The 23,449-nt window shown below is 42.1% G+C and overlaps 3 protein-coding genes across 5 annotated transcripts in view; all 3 read left to right on the top strand.

Annotated features, from left to right (window-relative positions):
- Positions 1–3,580, top strand: part of tatdn1 (TatD DNase domain containing 1) — an 8,470-nt gene extending 4,890 nt beyond the window's left edge. For both annotated transcript variants that reach the window (XM_071922338.2, XM_071922339.2), the window contains exons 9-12: positions 653–729; positions 1,463–1,533; positions 1,895–2,021; positions 2,918–3,580. In XM_071922338.2, the coding sequence (XP_071778439.1) occupies positions 653–729; positions 1,463–1,533; positions 1,895–2,021; positions 2,918–3,020 (378 nt within the window). In that variant the 3' untranslated portion in view covers positions 3,021–3,580. The remainder of the gene's footprint in view (positions 1–652; positions 730–1,462; positions 1,534–1,894; positions 2,022–2,917) is intronic.
- Positions 3,581–5,185: 1,605 nt separating this feature from the next.
- The window catches only part of rnf139 (ring finger protein 139), a 328,745-nt gene continuing 310,481 nt past the window's right edge, over positions 5,186–23,449 (top strand). Inside the window, exons 1-6 of one of the 2 annotated variants that reach the window (XR_013507471.1) lie at positions 5,186–5,479; positions 7,384–8,039; positions 8,427–8,574; positions 9,151–9,257; positions 10,042–10,293; positions 12,295–13,661. Coding sequence is in view for 1 of the 2 variants with exons in the window: in XM_071922337.2 (XP_071778438.1) it covers positions 5,317–5,479; positions 7,384–8,039; positions 8,427–8,574; positions 9,151–9,257; positions 10,042–10,293; positions 12,295–13,071 (2,103 nt within the window). In the remaining variant the exon portion in view is untranslated. Of the gene's footprint in view, positions 5,480–7,383; positions 8,040–8,426; positions 8,575–9,150; positions 9,258–10,041; positions 10,294–12,294; positions 14,444–23,449 lie in introns of those variants that run through there. The other variant, XM_071922337.2, reaches the window with a different exon arrangement.
- tmem65 (transmembrane protein 65) overlaps positions 16,712–23,449 on the top strand; it is a 33,144-nt gene continuing 26,406 nt past the window's right edge. The window contains exon 1 of the mRNA XM_071922342.2: positions 16,712–17,246. Coding sequence (XP_071778443.1) covers positions 16,970–17,246 — 277 coding nt within the window. The 5' untranslated portion in view covers positions 16,712–16,969. The remainder of the gene's footprint in view (positions 17,247–23,449) is intronic.

Below are 23,449 nucleotides of genomic sequence, written 5' to 3'. Positions count from 1 at the left end.
GTAACAAAACCCTATTTTAAAGTAATAATTTGTTATATTTTCATATAAATAAATGTAATTATAAATAAATAAATCTTCTCCACTGTCTGTTCTAAACAGCCGGTGTCTGGTCGCTCTTTCCTGGGAAAAATCCTCTGGCGCACAGGAAGTGATGCGTTTTGCGTTTCCTGTGTTGTGCTAAAATTTGTAGTCCCCTAAAAACTGTTTCAGTGGCGGTTTGTCCTCGTTTTGTCTTCGGTGTGTGTTGCTGTTTTGCCACTGCACAAGGAAATTATCATGTGGGAAATGTGTTTACTAAATAAGTCGACAAATGTAGAGCCTGACAACTTCCTTGTATAATCAATAAACGTTTTGTGGGCTGAGAAATTAATATCATAAACAAGCGTTCACCATCAGGCGTTACTTTCATTCTTTGTAATCCCGTGAAATGATTGTAAAAACTAGAAAAGTGAACAATAGCAAAACAATCCACAAAAATTCAAATTATTTTGTTAATTTCTTTAGGGGAAACTAATTTTGGCACACCACCAAAGTGATCTCTGGGAAGTGTAGTGCAGAAACACCACAGCAGTGACCGCTCATCACCAAAGATTGAGACAAGATTTAAAAAAAAAAAGGCTCTTGCAAATTTCCACTTTAATTTTCCTTTCAGGTTCACTCATTTGATGGCAGCGCGGAGGAGGCTGCTGCCCTCGTAGACCTGGACCTCTATATTGGAATAAATGGATGGTGAGAGGATGATGAGATGTAATGAGTTAGATTTCCTTTCAAAAATGTTAAACAGTGTCTCAGCTTTCCTACTATCTCAGTGAAGAGGAGTAGACTCCATTCTCCCTTTTTAAACAAACAGTTAAAAGGGATTTTTAACAGTAGTAAATGACGTGGGGACTCGAGTCACATGACTTGGACTCCAGTCTCAGTTTGAACTGCTTGAGACTTGACTTGCTGCATGAAGAGAAGACTTGAGACTTGACTTGACTTGACTTGGGTTCTGGTGACTTGGGACTTGACTCTGACTTGTACTTTGATGACTTGAAAAGGTTTCTAAAGTCTTGACTTGAGATCTTGTGTTTGTGTAAATGACTTAGATTGAAAGTGATGAGATTTGTTCCAGCAGACGACTGAATTTAAATTCTGTTTTCTGAATTTGTATGGAATGATTGAATTTATTGAAGTTGAAACTGATTATAGAAATCAAACTCATGATGCTCTTACCAAGTTTTTATCCTATTAAAACCATATTGCATTGAAAAGTCCTAGATATTTAGTTTTCTTTAAGATATTAAATTGATACTGGACTCTTGATTTGTTCTGACTTGACTTGCTGTTCTACATTTAGACTTGAGACTTGACATTAATGACATGGACTTGACTTGAGACTTGTGCCTCAAGACTTCAGACTGACTTGGGACTCGAGCAAAGTTGACTTGAATTGAAAGGTGTTCCTTTTTTCTATTTTCAGCTCCTTGAAAACAGAGGCCAATATTGAAGCTATGAAGTCTATTCCTACCGAGAGACTTATGATAGAAACAGGTTGGTTTCAGACAGTTTTCTGCCATATAAAAGATAATTTACAAAATATGGCTAATAAATGGTAACTAGAATAGAAATTACCTTAGAACTTGAGTGACAGAATGGACGCTGCTGTTAAAAATTAATATTCTAGAAAGGTAATTTTGGCCGGTTCACAAGTTCACAACCACAGGATGTTCGATAATATTATTATGAAAATTAGGAAGTGTGAATTCCATGAGACACATTTCACATTCATGTCAGATTTGCTACAAATACGAGCTGCTGCAAACTACAGAAGTGTGTCAACACAGGCTGCAAACATGGCAGTGAAATCAATCAATCAATCAATCAATCAATAAATCGTCTCTGATCCCTCCAGATGCTCCGTGGTGTGGGGTGAAGAACACTCATGCCGGCTCCAAACACATTAAAACTACATTTCCCACGAAGAAGAAATGGGAGGCGGGGCACTGTCTGAAGGACAGGAACGAGCCGTGTCACATCATGTGAGCAGAATTTTGTCTCTTTAATTCTCAATACAGAGTTAATTGTAATAGAACCTTCTCACCAACATGGCTGACGTACTATAGATTGGTTCTTACTATTACCAGCAAGAAGGGGACTTTGTGTCTCCTCCGACTCTGTGATCACTGATTTAGTGTTTCAACAGAGATTATAACACAATCCAGCTGCTGTCACTGACAGATGTTTCTGTTTCTGTTGTCAGACGACTGAAAAACTCTAAAAGTTGGTTTGATCGAGGCTCACACAATGCCAACAGCACAGAAATTACCGTTAGCCTCGGTTAGCCAGTTAGCATTTTGTGAGCCTCGATCAAACCGCTTTTTATAGTGTTGCAGTTAGAGCTGAACAATTAATAGAAAAAAAAAAATCAAAATCGTAATATGAACTTCTGCAATTTCCAAATCGCAGAGGCTTCAATTAATTGCTTAAGAGAGAGAGAGTCCATGAATCAAATACAATATTGGTGAAAATGTTTCATCATATTCAAACTCAGTAAATCCTGCACACTGACATCTATTTTTCTTTTAACTAAATAATTTTTCTTTAAACAATTTTGAAGTTGTAAAAAATTCAGGACAAGAAAAACTTGATGATATGAATCACAATTGCAATATTCTCTCAGATAATCGCAAATTCGATTGTATTGCTATCGATTATGATATTGATTATGTATGGTGTTATACACTATGTTGAAACACAGAATCAGTGATCACAGAGTTGGAGGAGACAGGAAGTTGCTTCTTAACATTTTTGGCAACAGTGAGAACCGATCTGTAACCTCCGACGATGAAGCAGAAGTTCGTCAGTTTATTAGTATTATTATCATTATTATTATTATTATTATTAATGAATATATTTCGTTAACTGTGTCTCCCAGACAAGTCCTGGAGGTGATGGCAGCAGCCAGGGAAGAGGACCCAGCGGAGATCGCCAACACAATCTACAACAACACCATCAAAGTTTTCTTCAGCTCCGGCTGATGATAAACCGGTTCAAAACCCTCTGAAGACCGGCTGCTTCGTCCCGAGCCCTGATCTACCACGTGGACTAAGTTTGGATTGAAAGGCGCTCGAAAAAATGACTTGAATTCAGTGCCACATTACTTATTTCTGTGCTCAAATCTCCACAAAGCCTCTGTGTGTGTGAACATTGGGTTCAGGGTCGACTCTCTCTTGCCTTGTTTGGAAAGTCGAGTATCTTCTTATCTTCTAAAATAAAGATTTCCATTTTTCTTTTATTTCTACTGCATGCTCCAGTTTTTGCTGTAGAATTAAAATAATCAAGATGCCAAACAAGATGTAATTATTGTCTTTTCAGTTATTAAAGGAGTAGTTCATCCCCAAATAAGACTTCATTCATTATCTACTCACATGTCAGTGGAAACTTATTGAAGTTGTTAGGACAGTAAACACACAGCGAGTTCGAGCCCCTGTAGCTCCATCTCAGCCTTCTCCCAAACTATTGAAGTAAACATTACAACTTTTTACAGCTCCAAAAAAAAAGCATAAAATGTCCATCAAATTTCTCCAAACAGTTTCTGCAGCCAAAGTGTTTTGTAGCCAAACAATTGCACTGTGGGTCCAAAAAATCCAATATTTACCTCATTATCTCCTTATTGTCTCCATGTTCTGGTCGCCCCACAGCGCTCTGCTTGCTGCTGTAGGACCTTTTTGACCCACAGTGCAATCGTTTCACTACAAAAGACTTGGATTATGCTGTTCTGCCTTTGATTCTCTCTAATGTTACTCCCCTCTCAGTAGATCTTGACTACTGTGAGGTGCCAATCACTACAGATGCAATTTTTGGCTCTATTTACCATCTGGAAAACAGCAAATCCCCAGGGACGGCTTCACAGCTGAGTTTGTATGAGATTATAAATCCTTTTCTAAATTGTTGACTCCTTTCCTCTTGAACGTATTTTCAGAAAGTATTGGAAAGGAATCACATCCTCCAACCGCGTCCCAAAGTCCAAAAAACATTTAAGATTAAGATTTCGTTTTTGAACAATGGTTTAACAATAATATAATTGTATTGAGTCAGCCAGACTCAGCAAAGGAGGTGTTCCATACCTACTCTGAATTTCTCAAGTACAAAATTGTAGGAGTTACAATCCAGTAACTCCTGGAGAGTTTTCCATTGTTCTTGATGCTGTATGCATATGCCGGGGTATATGCTATAATATATTACTATATATTACTACAGTTTCCCTCTGTCCAGCCAGCTGACTACAGTGGGCAAAATCTGATTTCAGAGCATAGAGATTAAACAGTTTAATATCTTTGTATATTATATATACAAATATATATTTGTATATGTAAATATTTCAATAAAGGTGTTCTATTTCAATTTCAACCTGATTCAATTGTATCTTTGTTTCCATATATGAAATGTATCATATATATATTAACATTATAGACCAGCACTTTTCCTCAAGTGACTTTTCTTTGCAGTAACATTGAATTTGTCAACATTCTTCTCACCACTGATAATGATAATAATGGGTGTTAGACTGGAGACTTCATTATGTCAATGTTTCGTTTTCTTTTGTTTGGGACACCTCATACATTTAGTGATGTAACAACCATACCTTTCCCTCATCCGTGTTTCTATGACAACCCATGGCAGAGTTACTACAAAGTAAATGAGAACATTCTGCATAGATATTCATTTTTTACATTTCCGCTTATTTTAGGTATGTGTTCACAGGTCTATATTTCCTACATGCATCAAGATATTCACATCCAGTTTTTTCTATTAGGTTAAGCAACTTTCTGACTGCTAGCATGTCAAGTTTGAAAGCTCTCGGAGCTTGTATTATTAATCTACATGAGTTTATATGTCTCAACTCCCATACGCCCAGGCTATATTTTGGTTCTTTTTTAGTTTTGGGGAGTATAACAATATCTATCAATTTAACCATTTTTGCAGTGAAATATTTTTATACAAGAATCTTTCAAGAATCTCTTTTTGACAGTTAGTCACTAGGCTATTGAGCTTTGGGATGATCTAGACATGCCTTTACATAAAACCAGTTACGTCGGCTGCCACACCCTCTGACGCTCTCACGTCACGTCACGTCACGTCACGTCGGAAGAAGCTAGCAACTTCCGCGTTCCTCGCATAGCAACAGGAGGTTCAGCGGAGCGGAGATGGCGGACGGCGGGGTCCCCGCTAAATAACGTGAGGCAAAGCGAAACCGAAGACAAGCGGCGGCTGGGGATTTTCCATCGGTACATGGAGAGACGGACTCCTCCAGGACCGGAGCCCTGAAGCCGCATGGCGTCCACTCAAGTCCGGATCGGCCAGCAGGCCTTGGCCGTGCTGGATGTGGCTCTACGAGTGCCCTGCATCTTTATTATCGACGCCATTTTTAACTCTTACTATGACCCTGGTTCAGGATGGGCCGGGGCGGCAGGGAAGGTGTTTGTCAGAGTCATGGGTAAGCATGAGAATGACCTGCAGACTGTAGTGCTGGAGCCTCCGGCCCCCAAACTGTCGGTAACACTCAGTAAACTGACAGCTAGCGGCAGTCTGTAAGTTAGCTGTGAGACTCTGTCACCTGTCAGTCCGCCGTCAAGTTGAACACTTCGGCTCGACCAAAGCCGATTTAGCTACCGGCAGTAACATAAATACAAGCCAGGCTGCATGTCTGACCTAGTACTTAACGTCACCTAGTTGGCCATAACCCTGTGCTAGCTTGACACAGCTTTATTTACTTGCTAGCTAGCTAACCTTTGCTATTTTGTTTGCTACCGGTCTCTCAAAACACATTATAGCTGGACTTGACCGATGTAGGTTAGCTGTTTACTTCGTTCCTATACTTTATTCTCTTACTTTCCAACCCACAAAGACAATCTGGGAAACATCAAACTGTCTCTGGAGTGTCAACACACTGGCAGGCAAATGCTGTAGCCTGATGACAAACAAACAGCAGGTTACATAATTCTCCGTTTGTACAGTTTCTGGACCTTTGGACGGTGTGTGCCTTCTAAACTCCTACAGCAGTAGCCAAGAGATCTGGGTTTGGCAAGGCAAGAGGCCACATAAGGAGCCGCTAAAGTGGGTCAGCCAGCAGTTTAGTCTCATGTTTCTTCAACCAGGTGAAGTCATGTGAAGGACCCCTGCATAGATGCAAATAAGTCCAACAACCCCCTTTTAATAAACATGCAGTTGGTAGATGTGGTTTAGTGCAGACTTGTAAATGATCTGTCCTGTATGTGGGGAGATAAGAGTGAGGAAAGTAGAGCTGTGATTAGATCAGTCACTGTTATACTCTGTCTCATTGTGCAGACGGCTGTCAGATTATTTAATAGCGATGTTAAAGTATTCCTCGTTTTCCTGGGGAGCGACTCAAGGACCCCTCGAGGTCCCTGCACCCCGCTTTGGGAACTGCCTTCAGTGAGGCTAAAATGTCTCAAATTAGGGTCCAGGGCAGAAACAGACGCCAGTTCAGAGGTGCGTTCATGACGATGATGCATTGTGGGAATTGTGGAGCTATGGTGTGAAGATTCATAGTTAACGTTAAATCGCAATAACACAACTTTTGCTTCATTAGATAATGGTCAATAAAGAACAGACATAGGTTTTAAAAAATGTTTTTTAGTGTCATAAGTGTCATCCCTGACCCCCCTTGCCTCTTGATGATGATGTTGCCATAGCGATTGCGCAGTGGTTTTCATGTAGACTCAGTACTGTGCTTGTTCATGTGGAAAGTATTCTACCGCTTAGCATGTTGTTACCGCCACACGTGACAAGAACAAGTCCCCATGTAGATGTATATTACATTATTATTATGTATTCTGCACAGCATGCCGTTTAGGAGGAAGACCTGTCCTGACAGCTTGCTCTGTGGCCATTTTATCGATTTAGTTTTGTGTGTTTTCATTTGTTTTCATCTTGCCACAGGTGCTGCAGTAACTTTTTTTTTCACTTTTGTGAGCCTTGGATATTGTCAGTGTTTTTTTAAGGTTTACATTTTCTATCTGTGTGACACAACACACTCTTAAAAGTGACCCAGAGTCCACCTGTCTGGATTATGTCTTAGTAAATATTTGACGGAGTGTTAGAATTTACTGGTTTTGGCATGTGCTTTCCCCTGTTTCATGTTCTGCTGTTCTTCACCTAAAATTTCACCTAACACTTGAATTATTTTACCAGACAGACTGATTCAAATGATCTTTCAAACAATGACTGGTTACCTGCCAAAGTGACTGCTCGACTAGACAAACCAGCTATCGTCAAATTTTGCCAGCATTCGTCTGGTTTTACCTGTATGTGAGGAACTTGTATTCTATTCCACCTGTTTCATGCTCATCTTTGCGACCTGCGTCTCTCTCCTCCCAGGTATCCTCATCTCCAGCGTGGTGCTGGTCCTCTCCCAGAAGGCCTTGTTCAAGTTCTACACCCTGTTCTTCGCGGTTCTCCTCGGCGTGGCGGCCGTCCTCATCAACTACTACGCCACCTCCCACATAGACTTCTACAGCGCCTACTACAAAGCGGCGCTGGGGTTCAGGCTGCTGCCCAGGAACGGGCCGACGCTGTGGCTGGGCATGGCCGTGGTCCAGCTCTTCTTCGGCGTGGGCTACGTCTTCCTGCTCAACCTGCAGTCGGTGTTCGCCGCGCTGGTCGTCCTGGACATCATGATCCCTCTGTGGGGGCTGATGATCGAGCTGCCGGCGGACGTCCGGCAGCTGGTGGCGGTGTTCTCGGGCCTGGTTCTGGCCCTCAACACGGCCGTGTGCCTGGCCATGAGACTCAAGTGGTTCTACTACTCGTGCCGGTACGTCTACCTGCTCGTTCGGCACATGTACAGGATCTACGGGCTGCAGCTGCTGCTGGAGGACACCTGGAAGAGGATCCGCTTCCCTGACGTTCTGCGGGTGTTCTGGCTGACCCGGGTCACCGCCCAGGCGCTCATCCTGGTCTACGTGGTGCGGGCGGTGAGGAGGGAGAGCGGCGACGCCACGGGAGGCGCAGCGGACGGGAACTCTGACCCACAGGTGAGATCAGGACCGTACACTCTGCTGAACAGGGCTTTTATACAGGGAATGAATTAAAAATGAATTTGATAATTTCACTGGCCTTTGTTTGCGAGGTGAATCTATACATTTCTGTTCAGACGGACAAGCTTTACGTTTAGAAACACAATCAGCTGTTCACAGAGCTGAGCCCTCCAATATGGCCGCCAGGTGGTGTGGGGGTGGGGGGCGGTTACATCACCTGAAAGCCTACTATTCCTTCAGAGTAACAGAGGCTTTTCAGGGTAATAGAGTAATTCAGAGTAATAGTGCAGCTGTAGCACACTGTTGCACGCAGGAAAAAGTGGGACTTGTGTTGTGGCTACATGTGTGTCTGTGTGACTGTACCGTCTCCATGGTTACCTGCAGGGTTACCTGCTGAGCTGGGATGTGTTCTGGGATCTGTCCAGTAACCTGATCATCTCCGGCTGCGACTCCACGCTCACTGTGCTGGGGATGAGCGCCGTCATCTCCTCTGTCGCACACTACCTGGGCCTCAGCATCCTGGCCTTCATAGGTACGAGTGTGTGTGTGTGTGTGTGTGTGTGTGTGTGTGTGTGGGCCTGTGAGTGATGTGGGGGACCTGCGTGTGGAGATGCACACTGGACAACATGTGCATCAGCCATACGTATGTTGACTATGAGAACTAAGTATGTAGTAATAATAATCATAATCATCATAAATTCAATTTAAGAGCACCTTTTTCAGACTCAAGGACACTTTACATAGTTCAAAAGTTCAAAAATCAGAAAAATAAAGTTCACACATCAGTCAAATGTAATCTAATGTAATAAGTGACTGGAGTCCAATATCTGTAATCTGCTGGCAGGGCGTGGAGACGACACATTACAAGCAAAACATGACAAGAAACTGATATTTTGAAAAACATTTGTTTGGGTAACCAGTAAAACAGTTAGATGCAAGGTTGAATTTTATATATTTGTAACATATAACATAATACATTGTATCACATAATGTCAGCATTTGTTTGGGTGATAATTTAATGAATTAATGAGAAGTACATGCCAGAAGATTGTGTTACTTCTCTGTGTCGTGATCCATTTTGATAACCGCTGCACCCGTCCCCCTCCAGGCTCGACGGAGGAGGAGGACAAACGTCTGGGCTTCGTGGCTCCGGTTCTGTTCTTCATCCTGGCTCTGCAGACCGGCCTCAGCAGCCTGGACCCCGAGGAACGCCTGGTATGTCATTAACGGCAATCGTTTATCCAGCAGCTTAATTGATTGATTACTAAGTGAGGGATAATGTGAAAACGGCATCTCTGCTGAGGCTGAGGTCGCCGGCAGCGTAAAGCCTCCGCAGCCGATCTGACGCTGATGTTCGCCGTGTTGCTGAACGTTCAGCTTCGCTCTTCTTTCTTTTCTTCCTGCTTTCCTCCATTGTTGTTGTTGTTGTTGTTGCCTCACTACCGGCTCACCGCTGGCCCCGCCCACAAGACACGCCCAAAGGAAATGGTTTACGCCCCAAAATGTCCCAACATCACTGAAAAGTCAATTTCAGGCAAACAGGGGATTTAGGCCTGAACACACAGACTGAAGATGTAGAATATATCCTGTGTATTTATTGTTTTTTAATGTGTAAAAAGTTGCATATTGCAGCTTTAATATAGTTCGTTAACAGCAGAGGTTTTTGATTTTACTTTTTATATTTCAATAATCTTTCTGTCTTTCTTGCTTTCTCTCTTTGAACTAGGCTTGAGCCACTATTCAACAATATTGCGGAAAATATTGTGATATTCACTAAATATCGAAATAGTAGGAATGAGCAAATTATGTTATTATTGTTTTAGAAGAAATAAAATACAAAAAAAAAAAGAAAAAACACAGAAAAAAACATCTTATATCGCGATATTTTGGTGGGACAGCATCGCGATATCAAATTTTGGATATCGGCCAAGCCCACTTTGAAGCTGAGTGACTATGAGTGACAAAAACGCAACATGATTGTTGATGTTCTGCCCTGCAGGTCCGCCTGAGCCGGAACATGTGCCTCCTGCTGACGGCCATCCTCCACTTCATCCACGGCATGACGGACCCCGTCCTCATGTCGCTGAGCGCCTCCCACGTCTCCTCCTTCCGGCGCCACTTCCCCGTGCTGCTGGTGTCGCTGGCGCTGTTCGTGCTGCCCGTGGTGCTCAGCTACGCCCTCTGGCACCACTACGCCCTCAACACCTGGCTGTTCGCCGTCACCGCCTTCTGCGTCGAGCTCTGCCTCAAGGTGAGAAATCCCCCCCCAGATACTCTGACGCTCTTTATATAGCTTCAGTCTGTGATGGTCAGTACATTCCAGGAGTTATTTAGTGTTGTAATTTACCTTTTTTTGGTGAACCCACGTTCCCTCAACCTGCCTCGTATGCTTCTACTCCAGTTAGTGATTTCCTACGTTTCCCAGAATGCCTTTTGACAACCCCTAGAGAAGGGGAGAGAGCAATGGCGATAGTGATGGCGTAGTAAGAGAATAAAAAGAGTCGCGCCCCTTCCTCGAAACCCAACCTGTCTCTCTGCTGCAGTGCATTCTGGTCTCTCTCCTGCTCCTGTGGGTGGAGAAACTGGTCTCTCTCCTCTTCTACGATGGATTTCTCTCCTGTATGATTGTTGAACGTCTCTTGGTGCAAAATGGCGGCTCTAGAAAGAAGCCCTCGCTCTTTGATTCTGAGGGACTGACACCAAAACCTGAAACATCCTGAAACATTTTCTCATATCAAACTCCACTGGAGCTGCTGGAAACATCTGGAGGTGACGTCACCTCGTCTACGATTGGCCGGTTATCCACCAAGAAGAGAAATACATCGCCAATAGCTGTTTTTAACAGTGTTTTAGATATCAGCCAGTCAGTATCGTCCAGCTATCATTAGTCTTTCATCAGTCTGGGTGTCAGTGGAGAGTTTTAGTGTCCCATGATGGTCTGAATTCTGTTTCAGAGGCCTGACAAGAAGAAAATTCTGGGGGAAACACTGAATACTTAATATTTTTTTTAACGTATTTAAAATTTGCACAAAATATAACAGCAGCTTCAGTCCAAAAATATCGATATCCATCCCCAATATTTGTTTCAGCCTTCAAAAATCCATATCAGTCGAACTCTAGTTTTTTATTTCTAGCTCTTTGGAGCTCAGAGTGCTAAACCATGCTAAGCTAATAGCATATCAGTTTACAGAACGTTAACATTTAACTCCTGAAGCCACAAATACAGGCTTAGTGGTTAGAAGTGGTGCTTTTATTATAATAAATCTTCCCACTGGGGACAGTTTTAGTGTTGCAGCTGGCACTAGAACCAAAACAAGGTCGGACATGCTGGACACAACCAGCAATTACCCAGAACCACCGGCGCTATAAAACTAAACTAGGTAAAACTGGAAGGACTGCTCTGAAGAAGGTGGAGATGAAGCATGCACACACTCATGCAGTTGTACAGTCACTCATTTGTTCACCATGAACCTTTCTTCATAGTTCTGATTTTTAATGCAATTGATGCACTGTTGCGTCCATTTCCAACAGTGCACAAACCTTCACATAACATTACATACTGTATGTTTTGTTTGTTGGGAGCCTAATTCGGTTTCTGAATTTTGCTTAGTGCATCTTCATAAGCTGTTGTTGCTAATGGAGCCAGCAGAGTGTTAAAGTATTCTTTTATTATAACTGATTCATAAAAAAATAAATGGGCAAGAAAATACAAATTTAATGTCAGGTTTTCTGTAGTTGTGGTCAGGAGGAACCTCCATCATATCGACACTGACTGGACGATATCTGGTATTTAATCGGCTCCGTATATCTGTAAAACCGTATTTCGTAGGAATGAGACGATCTGCTGATCTCACAATATGATAAATAAAAGTTCAGTGACGACAAAGTCTGACTGTGCAGAATTCTGTTTATTTCTGAGACACAAATCTTTCCAGCGATGCCATTGGCTGCTAGAATGTAAACAACAACTTAAAAATGTCGTTACAAAGTGACAATAATATAATTTGGATGGAGAGCTTGTGAAACTGTGATGGTCAAGAGTCTCATTAGTGATTACTACAGCAGAATAACATGGAGCTGATATCACCATTCAGTTTTCTGCTCTACGATACATATTGCCACATTTTTGTATCGCAATATATTAAATTTCGATATATCGTCCCATCCCTAATATTTTGGTGTAACCCTCATGTCCAAATGATCCTTCACTGTACAGTGTGGCTGACTCTTCCCCCCCCCCCCCCCCCCCCAGGTGGTGGTGTCTCTGACGGTCTACGGTCTCTTCATGGCCGACGGCTTCTACAACGTCCTGTGGGAGAAGCTGGACGACTACGTCTACTACGTGCGCTCCACGGGCAACGTCATCGAGTTCCTGTTCGGCGTCATCATGTTCGGCAACGGCGCCTACACCATGATGTTCGAGTCGGGCAGCAAGATCCGCGCCTGCATGATGTGCCTCCACGCCTACTTCAACATCTACCTGCAGGCCAAGAACGGCTGGAAGACCTTCATCAACCGCCGCACGGCCGTGAAGAAGATCAACTCGCTGCCGGAGGCGCGCGGGGAGCAGCTGCGGGACATCGAGGACGTGTGCGCCATCTGCTACCAGGAGTTCGCCACGTCGGCCCGCATCACGCCCTGCCACCACTACTTCCACGCCCTCTGCCTGAGGAAGTGGCTGTACATCCAGGACACCTGCCCCATGTGCCACCAGAGGGTTTACGTGGAGGAGGAGAGCCGGGACCGGGCCGCCTTCTCCAACAACAACGGGGGCTACGCGGCGCCGCAGGACGCCGCCGCCGCCCCGCCGCCGCCGGGGGAGGAGGAGCGAGGGCCGGCCGCCGAGCCGCCGGCGGAGGGAGCGGAGGCCGCCGCGCTCGCCGCCGGAGGAGCGGCCGAGCCCGAGAACGAGCTGCTGGAGGACAATGACAGCATCGAGTACGACGAGGACGAGTGGGGGACTCAGAACGGAGGCACGCCGATAGAGGAAGACTATATCAATGATGACACAGACTCCACCGGGGACTGACCCTTAGAGATCTATAGAGAAAGTTATAAATATATATCTTTATTATATTTAAGTTAAAAAAAAAAAGATATTAAAAAAAACACAACTTCAGCATCTTAATTTGTTCTTGAAAAATGTCAGGGATGTCGTTTATTTTCTTTTTCTTTTTAGAGTTTCTTTTCGTTTTGCTTTTGAGTTTGGGGTTCGCTCTACAAGGGCTTGTGGAAAGTGTAACTGCTGCTCTTATTCAGTGTGTGTGTGTGTGTGTGTGTGTGCGTGTGTGTGTGTGTGCTGGGGCTGCATGATGTACACCAAAAACTCATATAGCCTGTTTTATTTAAATTTTTAAATCCTTAAATCTTAGGATTGCGATGCAAATCGTGACACATGTAGGCACATCTTTTTCGACACGGTTTCTTTCCCAGCGCTTAAAAACCGGTCAGTTTAAATAAAATAACAGATTTTCTCGAGGGATTCTGCACAGCACAAGTATGACGCTGTCTGGAACAACTTTCCCTCCGAGAAAGGACGACAAGTTGCAGTAGTCAATATCGCAACTTCGTTCTTTTTTTAGTCAGTTATGCAGCCCTAGTGTGTGTGTGTGTGTGTGTGTGAGGGTATGTGTGTGTGTGTGTGTGTGAGGGTATGTGTGAGCATGTGCGAGCATGCGTGCGTGTGCCTGCCGACATGTAATGTGCTTAGATAATGTCTTAAAAGATGCAGTTCACGTTCCCTTGTGTTGTTTTGTAGGGGAGGCGCTGGCGAGATCGCTGCTTTCCTGAGAGAGAGAGAGAGAGAGAGAGAGAGAAAGAGAGAGAGAAAATGAAGAGAAGAAGTAAACGGGAAGCTTTCTGTCAGCTCTGTGCCAAGAGAGAGAAAGAGAGAGAGAGGTGTGTCTGATTTAAAAGTGACTTGCTACTGGAATCACTGATATACCTCTATCATTACTTACTACTGGTCTCTTGTGTGACCTCGCTTACATTTGTGTACGTTATTGTACATGTAATAATAAAACACACGTGCACACTTTTTCCCTTAGACTAAGAGAAAAGGTTTTTTTTTTTTTTCTTTTTCAGATACTGCTACTTTCCACATTTCTCTTCACACAGTAGATCAGTGTTTATTTTTTGTTAAATTCTTTTGTTTTGGACCTTAAAATTGTTCGGACGTGATGAAAGTACCGGTATGGTTTCCCAAGGGCATGGCTAAATTTGAGGAATTTCATTTCAAAATGCTATATGTAAGTTTAAAAAAAAAAAAAATTTCATTACCTGATTTTCCTCATTCAATATCCCGAAAATACAGTGGAGTCCAGTATGGAAAACTGTCAAGGTTTTGTCAACCAGGGACTTATATGGAAGAGGATTAGGGCCACATGTGAAACATTTATTAATCCTGACTTTAAATTAAAGTCAGAATTCTGAGTTTAAAATCAGAATTCTGGAATTAATTCTGAATTCTGAATTTCAAATCAGAATTCTGAGTTCTGACTATATTCTCAGAACTCAAATCCATTTTTCACATGTGGCCCTAATTATCTTCCATAGACTTAAGATACCTGCCATCCTTTAAAAAAAGTACCATCATCTGTTCTAAATTTGTGCTGTTAGTCATTTTGTGAGAGCAGGTGTCACTTTTTTTTTTTTTCTCCAAATGTTGGTTGTCTCAGTTTGGAGACTTCTACTTTACTTTATTCATTTGTGGGCTGAAAAGGTTCAGTCTAGGGCTGGGCGATATGAAATCAATATCACGATAATCAAAATCACATTAAATAATCAAATTATGTTATAATGTTAGGTGTGATGTCAAACAAAACTGACATCACACTCCTCATTTTGTCAGAGTTTTTAAATAAGATTTGCTTGCTATCATCAGTTCAGACAGCAGAAAATCACCATACCATCACCGTATGATTCCTCTGAAAGACCATAAACGATGATATTGAATTATCGCCCGGCCCCGTGTTGAGAATCAAACCACGATGCAAGACACCGCCGCAGCTTCCTGAAAGCCCAAACTGTGTTTCTAGTCTCAGGTTCCTTCGCAGGTCTGGAAAAGTTTGGAAAATGAATGTGACAGAATTTCCAGGTGTCAAAAACAACAAAGTGGGAACTGCACAGAAGTCCGGTGAGGTGCAGAAACGCTCTGCTCAGTTGCCGTAAACTTTTCACTACCCGTTTTATGAAGTTGCAAAGCCACTATCATTTCATACGTGTGATATTTGTTGCCGCGAAGGAATAATGTTCAGCTGTAGGCGGTCGGACCCAGCCGAGTCATTTTGTCCAGCAGCTGATTTCAAATACAGGCGAGAAGTGAAGGTCCGGAGGATGTTTAGGAGCCCTGCTGTCCGACTTACTGCATTTCACCTCTCAGTCATTACAGTTTCCTCAGTGAGAGCAGAAGTCTTGATTTTGCATTTGTATTAATAAGCTTTCAAGCACAACTCTTGAGTATTACGATGTTTAGACTTCTGCGGCCCGAGCGTCTTAAGGATCTGACTGCATTATGTTCAGTACTGTTGTAATCATCGGCTGGTGGAGAATAAGCTGCGAGGAATCCCTGTTGTTAATGAACAGAGTTGGAATCTGATCTGATTGAAAAGCTGTGCTTTTTTTTGGCATGTTTCACTGATGAAGGACTTTGATTATCGGGTTGATTATTCTGAAAGCTTTTTAAAAGGTAAAAGCTGTTCATTTTGCCTTTTGTTTTAAAAAGAGATTTATGTAAATAAAATCATCTTTGATATTGCTTTTGGCCTGTATCTCAAAGATCAGCGACATCACCTTTAAACTGGTTTGCCAAATACACTACAGTACATACAGACAGCATATTTTAGCACATATAACTCTCTCTTACATTTACCTACTGAATAAATATACACACAAAGAAGCATACTTTATAACACAATTTGCACTTTGAATGTGTAGTTCATGAAGCAAATACTGGTGACGGATTAGACCAGCAGATGGCGTCATTTCACCATTTTGAAGTAAAATTTCTCCATTGATAAATGTTTCTGTGTTACTACCCTTACCAAATATTTTAATAACAACCAATCAAAAGGTTTTCTGTTTTTTATACATTAAGAAACTATATCTTTATTAACCCTGACAGTATTATTTGTGTGTGACTTGCATCTTTTCTGGGTAATATACAGTAGGTCATACAGAAGACCTATGGGTGATAGGTAATTGCAATTTTTTTTAACAGTTTAACACGTCACTGGTGTCAAAACATCTAGCAAAAGGCAGCTATAACGTTAAAGTTTAAAATGGGGAGACAGTCGACATCTTTACAAGTTGGCTGGTAACTCGGGTTTTGTGGTTGAGTCTTTTGTTGTGTTGTTGTAGCAGCTCTATATATGGCATTTTGCCCGGACTTATGTTGTGAAAAGGATTCCTTCTTAAATATATTATTTTACACACTGATGCCTTGTAGCTACTATTCAAAAAACGTTGCAACGTACGTTCGTCAAAACGGTTTTATTATGAAAGGTTCCGCCGGAAGTAAGATATTGGTAAATAGGGGTTTTATTTTGAAGACTGTCGCCGGAAGTTTGTATTTTTTTATTCCGGTTAGCTTGACGGTTGTTCGGCTAAGCTTCAACCGCTTCAACTCATCTGCCAAACTCCTAAACACCGAGTCAAGATCATGAGACAGCCTGGGCGGTGGACGACGCTACACGAGGATATGGACGGCTGCTTTAAAGTTAATGTAAGCTTTGGAGAAACCGTCGACAAAACTCGTCAGCTTTTTACTTACTAAAGATCTGGGACCGAACAGGACTAACAACTTCTGCCCGGGCGGCAGCCGTCGTTGGTGCGGGGAGAAGGCTGCAGCAGTTGGCGCTCCGAGAACCATCGAGAACCATCAAAATTAGCTGGTTTTACTTTGGAGTAACCGTTCACAATTTGCCACCATGATCAAGCTTTGCCTACAGAGAGCTTTCCGACCGGCTGTCCAGAAGTTATCGCCGGGACTCCCGCACACACCGCCGGCAGTCACAGCGCTAAAGCTGCCGAGGATAGACCGACATGTACCGAGCTGCTGGATGGGAACACACGGAAGAAACGAGCCGAGGGAGCCGCTGAACTCCCCGAAGAGAGCCAAGGACTTCATCTACCGGCTGCAGCCCACGGAGAGGACCTGCTTACTGAAGGAGCTGCAGAGCTTCGAGTCCATGGCTATAGCTCAAGGTGAGAAAGCAGTGCAGGTCAAAGGTCAGGAGGGACAGACCTGTGTAGCTTTATTAAACCATGAGGTTGAATGGGAAGTTGGGTGATGGCATTGTAAATTATACTGACCGATATGTGCTTTTGATGCCGATACAGATATTTTTAGACTTAAGTAGTATTCCATATTTTTAAATTTCACCATTTCATGCGAAAACATGACAAGTATTCAGTGTTTTCCCATAGGGTGGAAAAGCAGTATCATAGGACACTAAAACTCTCCTCTGACACCCAGGATAAATGCAATAATAAGGCATTAATTAAATATAATATATAAATAGAATCATCATACTGAAATAATGATATGGAGTTACCGTGATACACAATTCTGTTGTCTAAATGAGTTATAAAAAGCTAAAACTTATTAAAATCTCTCACAAAATGAGATGTGAAATTAGGGAATATTATTTGACTGTTACAGTTCTATCATTACTATGCAGTTCAGTGTATGAACAGCAATTTGGTGTGATTTTGCAGATGTTGTGTATGTCTACTCAATGGTAGGGAAACTCTAGGAAACATTCCAGCCTTTTAAATGAAGAATTAATTTATAAAAAGCATTATTTAACTATTAAATGAATAAATAGGTCACAGAGTGTGTTTCTGTAGCTGTGGTCAGGGAGGAAACTCCTCCATGTCATCATTAAATATCTGATATTTAGGCCTAGTAAAAGGTTAATATTGGCAAACCAGTATTTCAGTCAAACCTGTAGTACTGTGTGTGTGTGTGTGTGTGTGTGTGTGTGTGTGTGTGTGTGTGTGTTTGGAGACTGATCCTGATTTTTCCAATGTGTGTAAAGTCAGTGGGCGTCAGCAGGCCAGGTATGCTAGTGTGTGTGTGTGTGTGTGTGTGTGTGTGTGTGTGTTGTGTGTGTTAACAAGCATGCTGAGGGAGTAGCCCCTCCCTTCATCATCCAAGGCATTTTGTGTCTGTCAGAAAAATATTTTACTCACATTAGAAATGTTTTCACACGAGCCAGACAGCAACCTGACGTGAAGTGGAAGGAATGTCATTCTGAGGTTTTCTGCAGTGAATCATCTTGGCAGGTGACATGGTGAAAGTAGCTGCTGAATCGGGAGTAAAAAAGATTTGAGTCATGTGCTCGGGCACCAGGTTCATACATCGGTCTGCACAGCCTGGAAAAGCCCGGAAAATGTATTGAACAATTTTTTAGGCCTCAAAAGATTTTTAAATCTTAAAAACTGTTGTTCTGCCCCACTACACATTTATGTAGTTGTAAAAATAATCTTATATCGCCAGTTGACAGTAGCACCTATCAGCATACATTGTATTGAACATCTTTAGTATAATCCAGTCGAGACTTTAAGGTCCGAAAAAAATCTGTAATTTCGACATGGAAAATGTGTATGGGGAAGAGACTGAAGTTGCTGATGGCCAGTAGTTTGTGCCAATATTCAATATCTTTAAATTTAGCCATTTTCATTCCAAATAAATACAAGAAGTCAGAGCAGGGTGAAAAGCCTCTGAAACAGCATTTAGACCGTCATGGGACACTAAAACTCTCCGCTGAAACCAGACTGATGAAATTATTTTAGTCAGCAGCTCTTTAAGGCAGAGAGACACCACACCTGTTCAGTGGTAGAGAGACTCTGGGATACATTACTGCCTTTTAAATTAAGAATTCATTTGCAAAAGACATAATTGAACAGTTAAATGAACAAATAAAACGTGCAAAATCAAGCTTCATGTCAGGTTTTCCTCTGTATCTGTGGTCAGGAGGAACCTCGACACTGACTGGCTGATATCTGATATTTAATAAAAGGCCGATATCGGGGTCTAACCTTATTACCTCGCTGCCTCTGCCTTCCCCAGTGACACTTTTCCCGTCCTTACAGCGCAGCATCACTCTGTTTCCCTCGTCTTGTCAAGTGTGCAATCTGAAAATCTTTGAATGCTGACACAGTGCTAAGACTTTAAAGAGTTGCAGTTGTTCTTTCAGACTGGCTCCTCAGCACTTTGTTTTGTAACACGTTGTACTCATTAGTACTCCACGGGCCAATTGGTGGAGAAAAAAATAGATGTGGAAGCCCATGCTCTCGGTTTTGCGATCCGTGTGCACGGTTTAACAATCCGTACTCTCGAATTAACTAGTTATCTGTACTCTGAAATTAGTAATTTGTACTCTTGAATCAGTAGGCTAATCCCTACCCTCGAATTAGCAATCTGTACTCTCAAATTAACTAGTTATCTGTACTCTGAAATTAGTAATTTGTACTCTTGAATCAGTAGGCTAATCCCTACCCTCGAATTAGCAATCTGTACTCTCAAATTAGTAACCTGTACTCAACTGTACTCTCAAATTAGTAATGCGTACTCTTGAATTAGTAATCTGTACTCTCAAATTAGTAACCTGTACTCAATCCGTACTCTCGAATTAGTAATGTGTACTCAATGCGTACTCTTGAATTAGTAATCTGTACTCTCAAATTAGTAGTCCGTACTCGCGAATTAGGAATCTGTACTCTCGAATCCGTACGCTCGAATTAGTAATCTATACTCTCAAATTAGTAATCAGTGTCCTTGATTTAGTAACCCATGGCCTCAATTTTCCAAGTGCTGAACCAGGTCAATCATGTGATACAGGCAGGAAAGGTTAAACACATTAGTCCTGAATTGTATTAATTTAACAGACTAATGTGTTTGCCTGCATCAGATTATTGACCTGGTTCAGCGCTAGTACAATTGAGGCCACGGATTACTAAATGGAGGACGCCTGTTATTAATTTGAGGAATACGATAATTTGAGGTACAAATACAAACACTGTACGACGTACTAAACACTGACCACGATATTCAAATCCAGTCAAGAACCTAAATTCTGGAAAAACACTTGAGGTTTGAAGTGTAGGAACCACGGGGGGGGGGGGGGGGGGGGAACCAGTTGCCAATTGAGAATTCGGCCGGTCAAAGCAAAATATTTAGGCTTAAACACATTTTCTATCCTCGTTATGATAGTTATGGCTAAAAACAATAATTGTCTAATGGCAGAAATCCCAGATCTGGGTCACTACCAAAATCTAATTAGTTGTTCCTTGGCCCAACACCAATCTGTCCACCAGATTTTTTTTAAGAACACATGAAGAAATATCTGAGTATGAGCATCAGTCCAGACTTCATTTTGTTCTGCAAGGCCTTCCAAGCATGAGGAACCGCATCCGTCTCCTTCTACCCATAATCCCTTGCGTTTCGGGGTGGTTTCCTGTAGTCGGTTGGATTAACGAACCGCACCGCAGTTCTCTTGTTAGAGGGACTGAGACTCTCGGTGCCGTTATTTGGTGCCACCGGAGTTCAAAGGTCATCGTTCTCACCTGGACAAAACCAACCAACTAAAGGAGGAAAATAAACAGATGGGTGTTGAACGTGACCTAAGAAACACAGGTGCAACACATTGTCCTCAGTAACAGTGGGCTGAATGAATAATCTGTAGCCTGGATTTCTTATGGGTGGGGAAAGTGAAAGAGTAACTGTCCTCCCTCAGCAGCTGCCATTGAGATTCCCTTGAGCAAGGCACTTCAGACCCGACTGCTAAAAGTTGAACTGCTCAGTGGCCGACAGTTAAAGTCTGTGGTTGTACTGGGCAGCTTCCAGGTGTGAATGTGTGAATGTGAAGGAAGGCAGTGCTGGAAAAAGAGCCCGGCACTCAGCAAACCTTAAAATACAGATAAATACAGGTAAAAAACACACAAGTTACAGTTTTTTAATCCACCGCCTCTATCACCAATGAATGCACTAGACTCAGGGTTCCTACGCAGGTCTGGAAAGTCTGGAAAAGTATTAAAAATGAATTTGATCATTTCCAGGTCTTGAATAGTTTGGGAATTTGAAAAAATGTCTGGAAAAGTATGGAAAATGTTGTGGTTCAGGTCCGATACACACATAATTATAGCTTTTATGTTGTTGTAGACCCACTTTGAGTCCACAGTTTTTGTTGATATGAAGAATAATGTTCAGATAGAGGGATGCTCTTATTACCCAGCCGCTGTCAGCGTGCATTATATCAAATACCGACCAAAAACAAATCCAGTCAAGAACATAGGGTCTGGGAAAAATATGGAATTTTAAAATGGAAACCGTGTAGGAACCCGGCCAATCATCTCACATATTCTGATATTTGTCGCTGTGAAGAACAATCTTCATCTATACAGTGATATGACCTAGTTAGCAGGGGCAAGATGTCTGTCTGCGTAAAATCATATTGAACACCAGACAAAATCTTCAAAACAAATCAAGGTCTGGAAAAAGTATGGAATTTTTTAATTGAAAATGTGTAGGAACCCTGGAGACCGTTTTGAATCAAACGCAATGGAGATTACGAAGGCGTTCTGTAGCAGCAATGGTCTCTCTCTCTCTCTCTCTCTCTCTCTCTCTCTCTCTCTCTCTCTCTCTCTCTCTCTCTCTCTCTCTCTCTCTCTCTCTCTCTCTCTCTCTCTCTCTCCTACAACAGTAATGTAGCGGCTTTTTGTCTTGACTTTTCTCAGTTCCTCAGCTGCTGTGGGAAATGACTGGCAATGATCCTAAGGCATGAAAATGTGTGTGCGCCCAAAAAGTTTCATGGGTGTCCAAAAACTTTGAAAAGGTCATGTAGATGTGTTCATAATATTCTTTTCCACCAGTCAAATATTTACTGTCAAGCTTGGCTGCTGAGAGCTCAAGCTCCCTTTGAGGGAGTCTGAACCCAAACAGCACAAGTGTCAAGTCATTTTTTTCATTTCGTTGTGACTTGAAATTACATTTAGTTGCCACTCTTATCTTACAAATTGAGCTCTTAACTAACAAGGAATAAGTGTTTCCATTTGACTCAACTCTACGATTATGAATTATGGAAACTACAACTTCTTGATTAATCGCACAATTAATTGTAGTTTGCAGCTGTAGTTGCTAGCCAAAACAAGACATGGGATGTTCAAACCAGCTATTGGTTAAAAGAAAATTGCCATTTGAACATACACTGTTGTTGATTGGTCATTGGGATCAGTAAAAATGTAAAGGAGCTTAGATTATTAGGCGTGTTTTTGTGGAATAGTGAGCACTTCCTACTCTCTACACCACTGTCCGGCATTTTAATAAGACGGCCCAGTCTAGCCGGCAGGGACTTAAAAGATAAGTGTGGCTGTGATAGTCTTCACTAATAAGAAACTGCCCCCCCTGCCCCCAAATCCCTCCTAATGAGCAAAATGCGATAGAAGAAAAACACAGAGCAAAGCATTTTTAGAGCAGCAGAACATCTTCAGTCCAAAGTGAATAAGTCTGACAGTGAGCTGGGCCCAGGATCGTTAAAACATACCACTCTCCTTTACATCTACATGTCTGGCGTTTAGCTGACACTCTCATCAGAGTGACTCAAACTGAGTGCGACAGTAAAGGCGAGCTCACATTAGACGACTTCAACGCTGATTTTGAGCCTGACTGGACCGTCCCGACGGTCCGATTGTCCTTTAGTGTGAAATCTGAGAGCGATCGTGGCAACAGCCAATGGGAGTTTAGATCCAGGGGAAGAAAAAGAGAATTAGGCTAAGTGGAGGAGACAGCGCTTTAACAACAACACCCACTCAGGTAGATAATGTACAGCAGGAGAGATTCCCACTTCCACTTGGCCACAATAAGTTGCTATAATAATCTAATATAATAATATAAATGTGCCTGGTCATCACATAAGTATGTATATACAAATTATGTGAAAGCAGTCTCATACAAACTCATTGTGACCCTTGCAATAAGCCCCAACAAGTGCTGGGCGATATGGTTGAAATCAATATCATGATAATCATAAGGATTTGTTTCAACATTGATATATATCACAATATGGCTCACTTACTCATCATGTTAAATAATCAAATTAACGTTCATCCCATTGAACTGAATGATAATGTTAGATGTGATGTCAAACAAAACTGAAATTTTTAAATATTATTTCTTAAAATGTCTCATACCTCCCTTTTTTCAGTGTTTTTAAATAAAATCTGCTTGTTATCATGAGTTCAGACAGCAGAATTGTGTGCTTCGATATCCCAAAATCATCATGTCATCGCCGTATGATTCCACTGAAAGACGATAAACGATAATGTTGAATTATTGCCCAGACCTAGTTGCAACAATAAAGTATTTTCTACTCCTGCATGACCTTATCTGCTGTCTGCTCAACATG

Source organism: Centroberyx gerrardi, chromosome 19 (genome assembly GCF_048128805.1).
Source record: "Centroberyx gerrardi isolate f3 chromosome 19, fCenGer3.hap1.cur.20231027, whole genome shotgun sequence".
Taxonomy (NCBI): domain Eukaryota; kingdom Metazoa; phylum Chordata; class Actinopteri; order Beryciformes; family Berycidae; genus Centroberyx; species Centroberyx gerrardi.
Note: the sequence above shows the minus strand (reverse complement) of the source record. Positions and strands in the feature narration are given on the sequence as shown.